Source organism: Sceloporus undulatus, chromosome 6 (assembly GCF_019175285.1).
Source record: "Sceloporus undulatus isolate JIND9_A2432 ecotype Alabama chromosome 6, SceUnd_v1.1, whole genome shotgun sequence".
Classification (NCBI taxonomy): domain Eukaryota; kingdom Metazoa; phylum Chordata; class Lepidosauria; order Squamata; family Phrynosomatidae; genus Sceloporus; species Sceloporus undulatus.
In genome coordinates this window covers 130,304,018-130,311,723 of record NC_056527.1, presented here as the reverse complement: position 1 = coordinate 130,311,723, position 7,706 = coordinate 130,304,018, and the positions used below count along the sequence as shown (strand labels likewise).

The following is a 7,706-nucleotide window of genomic DNA, read 5'->3' as shown; positions in this document are numbered from 1 at the left end:
AGAAGGATGGTGTTAAAGTCCTTTCAGTTTCTCCCAAATTTGAGCCATTATCAAAGACTTATTATGTCCTTTGATTCTTCCTTAGGCCCTTACTTGATGTTTGCTAAAAAGAACTTTTTGGCAAAAAATTATGATATCCATTGCTTTAGGGTCTTAAAGAACAACGTGATTATTACTTTGGTGGCTTATAAGAAAGGAAAAGCTGATGGAGTAGGCCTGGATCATCATGGATCTTCAATCTGGAGTAGGCCCAACAATGTAGCTGAACCTATTCAACTTAAAGAGGAATGGAATAGTTTGAAGCAGAAAACTGAAAGGATTAACAAAAGCCAACATTTAACAGTGGCCTCCTTTCAAGTAGAGACATCTAATCAATTAAATACTGATACTGGTGGGTCCTCTAAACCAGCTCTTGCTACCAAGGGTCAACTTTTGGGACTGTTCAATCCAGACACCTATGCCAATGGAGGAGGATGGTGCAAAGGACGATGCACTGAATATTGACAAATCTTTGCTCCCTATGAACCCTGCCCAGGCCGGTACACCACATTTGCTATCTAGTGCATATTTCGTTTCTAAGGTAAAACCTGTTGCTGAGGATTCTCCACTTTTACTTGATTTTGAGTGGGATGGGAGATCTGGAACTAGGCAAACATCTGTTGAGCAAATACAGGGGAAATCCTGGGCTAGAGAATTGGGAGAATTTACTTCTGTGTATCTGTATATTACTAACCCCCTGCAAGATGAGACACCAACAATGGATGCTTTGCAGGACACTGATGCTGATCCTGAGTTTAAATTTGTAGAGGAGCAGACTTTGCAGGGGTTTCAGGAACTTTCAGTTGCCAATCAAATAATGGTAACTGTCCAGCTGGAGGATACAACATCCAAATTCCGGAGTATAATCCAATTCCAGTTGGAAATTGATCCATCTACCTCTTCATCAGTTAAAGGCTCTGCCTGCTGTAGCATGAACGGTTACATCCAAATTTCTGCAATTTCATCTGATCCAGTTCAGTGTCTAGAAGGGGTACTTCTGATTTGTCACTCCTTTTGTGGAACATGAACTCCAGATATTTTGGACCTCAGTGTACAAAAGCACTTTGCAAGGCTAGCATTAAGGATTATGGGACATGTAATTCAAAACAGTGAAAACATTCCCCACCACTGTTATAAATGTATGGACCAACTTGTGTTGCAGCCACATCCTTTATACCACAAAGGGATACAAAGGAATCGATAATGTATGCAGAACTGTATATGCAAGGAAAGGATCCAGACTGTTGAGAAAACATATGTCAAATGCAGGAAAATGGTGAGTGCCTATTCTATTAGTCCTCCTTACCTTTTGAGGTCTGTTGAGATTCCACATTCTTGCAATGCTCTCTTGGAAGACCAGGCCTCAATTGGTGTCCCTCCCCAGGTGGAGTCTATCAGTCCTATGGGATACTGGAGTGTGTCGAACAAGTGCCGCCCAAAAAGCCAGCAGACAGCAGAGAAATAGCTGAAGTCTCCATGTCCAAGGTTTTCTGTTCAATGTAGGTTTGGGTTATAAAAGTAGGACATTTATAATAATAATTAATAATAATTTAATAATTTGTTTTATTTATATACCGCTATTCCAAAGATCATAGTGGTGAACAGCAAGTAAGCTAATTAGCAAGTAAGCTAATTTGCCCCCAGCAGTCTGGGTACTCATTTTAGCGACCTCGGAAGGATGCAAGCCTGAGTTGAGCTTTATAAATTGAGACATAAAGTAATCATTACACTACAGTGTAATGAAACTGAATTCCTACTTCTGATTAATTTTCAGCTATTAGCTCTTCTACAGTTGTGAAGAACCAGGTATATGGCCTAGGGTACTGCAATATGTTCATAGCATAAACCTCTGTCACAACAACTGATGTTTCTCATTCTTGGAAAATGTATGCCATGGCTGCATAGAACGGATTATAGTTATAAGGATTTTATACCATAAAGAACCATGCTCCAATACAGTTTTTTTTCACTAGGGCTATAATAGTGCACTACTAAATTAGATTATCCCTACAGTCAGTTACGACTAAACATTCATGTCAAGCTGAGATAGCAATTGGACTTAATTTCTAACATGTATTGATATTTCCGCCTGCATTTACCCCTAAAACACCAACACTCAAAAAGCCTGAATCTCTTTCCTCCTATTCTCTCCCGATCTCCAATAGGCAAATCGCTTTTAACTGTTGTTCTTGTGTGCCTTCAAGATGTTTTTGACTTAGAGTGACACAAATGTAAACCTATCATGGAGTTTTCTTAGTAAGATTTCTTGCCTTCCTCTGAGGCCGAGAGTGTGTGACATGTCCTAGGTCACCCAGTAGATCTAAATGACCAAACAGGATTCAAACCCTAGCCTCTAGTGTCATAGTCCAATGCTCAAACTACTGTACCATGCTGCCTCTCAAATAGCTAGCTTCTACTTTGTTCTCTTTCTGTCATCTTTCTAAAATTTACATGTAGATTCACTGTCTTCCTCCTTCTTTAAGATCATTTCCTGATTTTTTCCTGAAACTAACAAGAGATATACATTATATGCCATCTCCATAATGGAAGTCTGAACAGACTTGCATGCATGGAAGTCAGCATTAGGGACTTCTATAAGCAAGCTTAAGAGTTTTTTCTTCTGTCCTATCTTTGATGAATTTTTCTCAAAACAAGAATACCTCACTTCAAGCATCAAGAACAGTCTGCAGCCATAACCTCACAGCCCTAACCCACTGAAAACTGCTTGTATAAACACCAGATATTCTTGCAGTACCTTGGATATTAGTTATGGAAACAAAGCTTGCAATTATCATTATTCCAATTATGTTCCATCTATGCAGAAGCAGGACTGAGGAAAAAAAATTGCAGATAGTTTGGTGAATATTTTGCATGACAAAGTCTCTTACCGGCTGTTGGAACAGACCACTGCAAATTGATAGCCTCCAGTTCCTCCAGTTCTTCATCAGATTCAACAAGAGCAGCTGCAAACACACGCACAAGAGGATATTGGATGGCCTCTGCCAGCTCCTGACTAGCATTGAATATCTAGGAAACAGGACAAGATTCCACTCAAATCACAATTAAACCAAGCTGAAAACAATTAAAGGGCACTTTTCAATTAGAGTTTAGTCCATAAACCAATAGTCATGGTTTGAAACAAATGCTAGTTTCTTAAAAACAAAAGAAAAAAGCTTTTCTGTTATGATGTATTTTACCTGACAGTTCCTGATTTGTCTATACAGATTGAGTCTTCCTTACCCAAAATGACTGGGACCAGAAAAGTTTTGGATTTCAGAATACCTGTATTTGCATAATAATTAATAATTTGTTTTATTTATATACTGCTATTCCAAAGATCATAGCGGTGAACAGCAAGTAAGCTAATTAGCAAATAAGCTAATTTGCCCCCAACAGTCTGGGTTCTCATTTTAGCGACCTCGGAAGGATGCAAGCCTGAGTCGAGCTTGGGCCCTTTTGCTGGTCTTGAACTCGCAACCTTGTGGTTTCGAGTGAATGGCTGTAGTACAGGCATTTAACCACTGCGCCACCAGGGCTCAGTGGTTAAATGTATATAATTAGATATTTTGCAGATGGGATCCAAATCTAAGCACAAAATTCATTTATTTTTCATATATGCCTTGTACACATAGCCTGAAAGTAATTTTATGAACAATATTTTTAAATAATTTTATTCATGAGACAAACTTTACATTGTACACTGAAACATCGGACAACAAAGGTATCATTATCTTAGCCGCCCATGAAAAAAATTGGATTTTGGAGTATTTCAGATTTCAGAGTTCTGGATAAGGGAGGCTCAACCTGTAACAAGAAACTAGAGATTGGGGAAAGTTACACTAAATCATGATTAACTCTTCCTCCCAGCCATACAGGAGAAGGAAAGGAAAACAAGTGAGGCTGAGGCTTGGGCTCATAGTTTGTGTGCATGATGCCAAATCCTAAGTTAGTATTATAGCTCAAAGAGAGAGGTCCCTTTTTCAGTTAAAAGGTATAATCCAATGTCAGAAACATTCTTGGGAGTCCATTCATATGTGAGTTTGGCCAAAAGCAGAAGAGTAGGTTATCAGCATATTTTACCATAAAGCTTTTACTCCCCGTAACTAAGCCAGTATGGTTTGAGTGTTTGAGTAGGGCTAGGGTTCATATCCCCACTCTGCCATATAGACTCCCTAAATAATTTTGGGCCATCACACTCTCCGCTTCAGAAGAAGGCAATGGTAAATCCCCTCTTGCCAAGAAAACCCCATGATAGGTTCACCTTAGGGTCACCTTAAGTCAAAAATGTCTTGAAGGCACACAACAACAACAAAACAAACCTTAGGAGAGGCATTTCAGCCTTCTAGAATGGGACCCTCTCTTTGATTAAAAAAACCTGGGTAATCACTGAAAAAGAATTTGTTCGAACAATGAAGGCAGCATCAAAATCCAGGTAACCAGGCTGGGACTCCAGGAAAAGTCAGATTCGAGTGAAAGTCTTAGATTTTGCTCCCCTGAGCTAAAGAAAATAGCTTCACATTATACTGGAATCCAGCCTATGCCCACCTTTTTCTTCCCAGCTAGGGCTGGCAGGTGTCCCTTATTTGAGGGAAGATTTTTCCTTTTATATGGATTGAAAGAGATGCCAAAAAATCTTGTATTTTGGAGTTTAGGCCTTTCATAAAGATAGAAATTTGTGAATCATGTAATTTATTAACCTGGATAATATGTTAATTCTATAAATACATGGCTAGGTTAAGTGAAATCAATACTTTCATTTGGCATTCAGGTATAACCCAAACTTGTCAATAGCTACCTCTGAGTATCAGGCCTGCATGCCATGAATTCCACCTGTCCATTATTGCTATTTTGAAAACCTGGTCACAGTATTCTGAACTAAAGCACAGCACCTTCATTGCACTTTGTAGACATGTCACTCACCTGTGAAACTGTCATCTCCATATTACTTTGTCCACTGCAGAGCCAGACGTCACCAAAGTAGACATCGTTCAACGTTACATTTGACACTTCTTGCTTGTAGGACTGCCTCAGTTCTAGACTGTAAGGGCCGCCTTGGGGCATAGGACTCAGGAGAACTTTCCAGACTTTAGTGACAGCTGAGAAATTTTGAAAACAAAAACCATAAAGATCCCAGGATTTGTTATCAGTTTGGAAGCTACATAGAAGTGATAACACACACCTACACCTTGCTAAAAAGTCATAAATAATACAAAATGAAAACAGTTTGTATGCAGTTTATGTTGTCAGGAAATGCCATGAAGATGCACAACTCAACCAGGGCGCAGTTCCATAATCATGGCTCCATGACAAAGAAAGCCTAGTCTCTTGCATGGATCCATCTGATCTCACATACAAACAAGGCATGGAACACAGCTACCTAGGCAGATGTCGATCTGTGAGGTGACTTCCCAAATAACCTGGTTGTTTATGGGCTTTAAAGGCAATACAAACATTTAAACCCCAGCCTAGGAACAAACTGCAGATAATGCAGGTTTCAGGCCCAACTATGGAACAGCCAGCCTTGGTCGCTTTGGTGGATGACCAACATAAGGAACTGGAAAGAGGGAGTGTCTCCCTGATAGTTCTGCTGGACCTCTTGGCAACTTTCGATACCATCAAGCATGGTATCCTTCTGGGCTGCCTCTCTGGGATGAGCTTGAAAGTACTGTTTTACAATGGCTCCGTTCCTTCCTGGAGGGGCGAACTCAGAAGGTGGCGCTGGGAGACTCCTGCTCGACCCCCTGGCCATTGACCTGTGAGGTCCTTCAGGGTTCTGTGTTGTCTCCTATGCTATTTAATATATACATGAAACTGCAGGGAGAGTTCATCCAGAGTTTTGAGGTGAGGTGTCATCAATAAGCAGATGACACCCAACTCTACTCCTCCTTTCTGCTTCAATCCGAGGAGGCTATCCTAGTCCTAAACCAATGCCTAGCATCAGTAATGGACTAGATGAGGGCAAATAAATTGAAACTTAATCCAAACATGACAGAGGTGCTCCTGGTCAGTTGAAAGGCATATCAGGCAGGCAATAGGGATCCAGCCTGTGTTAGACAGGATTGAACTCTCCTCGAAGATGCAGGTTTGCAGTTTGGGGTTACTCCTGGACTTGGCTCTGAACCTGGAGGCCCAGGTCTCTGCAGTGACCAGGATATGGCTCAACCCCCGATATCTCCAAGCAGAGCTGCCTGGAATCCAAGAGAGCTCCTGCCAGCCAGTGTCAATAACAATGGATTAGATGGACCAAATGAAAAGTAACTCTACTTGTAATAGGCTAAAGATCTTTTCCCCTCAGAATGCTAAAATCTCTAGCAAGTACCACCATGTTATCTGGATCTCACCCAAAGCTTAATGTGCTCACAAGCCATGTTCCTTTTTTTCAAAGTTCTTCGCACTCTGTTGGTTGGTTGGTGGGGAAATAGTGTTGGATACTGAACAATGGTTCATAACCTTTGGTCTTCTGGTTTTGGACTTTAGCTCCCAGAAGACCAAGTCAGCATGGCCAATGTTCATGGATTCTGGAGCCAAAATAATGGGAACCCCTGAACTAATGATGTATCAGCACCTAAAGAGATCTACCATTAAGGCAGAAAGGGGGACAAAAGAGAACTGTGTTGGGTGCAGGGGAGACAGGTTTACATCTTTTATTTGATTTATTACCATGTACTTTTGCAGCTTCTTTGATCATAACATTGTGCGTCTGGAAAACAGTAACTGATATGTTGGCACCAGGAATCCCATAGCCCCATACGACAGCACGGCTTGGTTCCTTCTGCAGCACCATGTGGTCACCATAATAGTTGGCAAAGCGAAGCTGAGCACCTGGAGTAGACACAAAAGGTCACAACATTCCCCATTAATAGTTATTGTGATTTCTTCTAGAACATCCCTGGTGTGAACCAGCTGCAATGCAACTTTTAGGCTTCTCTGACTCTGAGAAGAGCAGCCAATTTGTAACAGAGCTCCAAGAAAGTATATAACTTAAAGAAAATTCATCTCCAGACACATTGCTTTTACTCCCCTTATTTCTTTTTAAACCCCAAGGCTATCAAAGCGGCTTACATTTCCCTGCCCTCAGGCTTACAATCTAAAAAAGACAAGGCACATACCTGTTCCCATTGAATTTTTGAAACAGCGTTTTTGAAAACGTATACCATATATATTCAACTATAAGTCAACCTCATGTATAAGTCAAGGGCAGGTTTGGGAGCCAAAATTAAGGATTACCTGTGGATAAGTCAAGGGTAAAACTTAGGAGCATGTAATAAAAGCTGTAAAGGACAAAGCAAAAGAAAATGATGCCAAAGACATTACGAAATTATGGCAAACATAACTGTGCTCACCATAAAGGCTGAATGGATGAAGGGGGGAACTATGGAAAACCATGGCTATGCGAGGTGTGTGGGAAGCATCCAGGGACAGGTGTGGTTATGAAAACAAACACATGGCAAAAAAACTGAAAAGGCAAAGCAAAGCAAATGGTGACTGCATTAGCAGTGATTATAGCCTTTCACTTTAATGTGATAATTTTGCATGCACAACTTAACCCAGAAACACATGACAACATGCACAATTCAAATCCTTCTCAACCCCAATTTCTCTTGGTTGCTCCTTTGAGGTGTTAAAAAAGGCCAAACGTGGTGTTGCAGTGGAGAAAGAGAGGGGTC

General features: G+C 40.7%; 1 protein-coding gene across 1 annotated transcript in view; it reads right to left on the bottom strand.

The window, feature by feature from the left end:
• The window catches only part of SIAE (sialic acid acetylesterase), a 20,822-nt gene that overhangs the window by 10,114 nt on the left and 3,002 nt on the right, over window positions 1–7,706 (bottom strand). The window contains exons 2-5 of the mRNA XM_042477034.1: window positions 6,700–6,861; window positions 4,960–5,135; window positions 2,928–3,066; window positions 1,346–1,529 (exon numbers count right to left, since the gene is read on the bottom strand). Coding sequence (XP_042332968.1) covers window positions 1,346–1,529; window positions 2,928–3,066; window positions 4,960–5,135; window positions 6,700–6,861 — 661 coding nt within the window. The remainder of the gene's footprint in view (window positions 1–1,345; window positions 1,530–2,927; window positions 3,067–4,959; window positions 5,136–6,699; window positions 6,862–7,706) is intronic.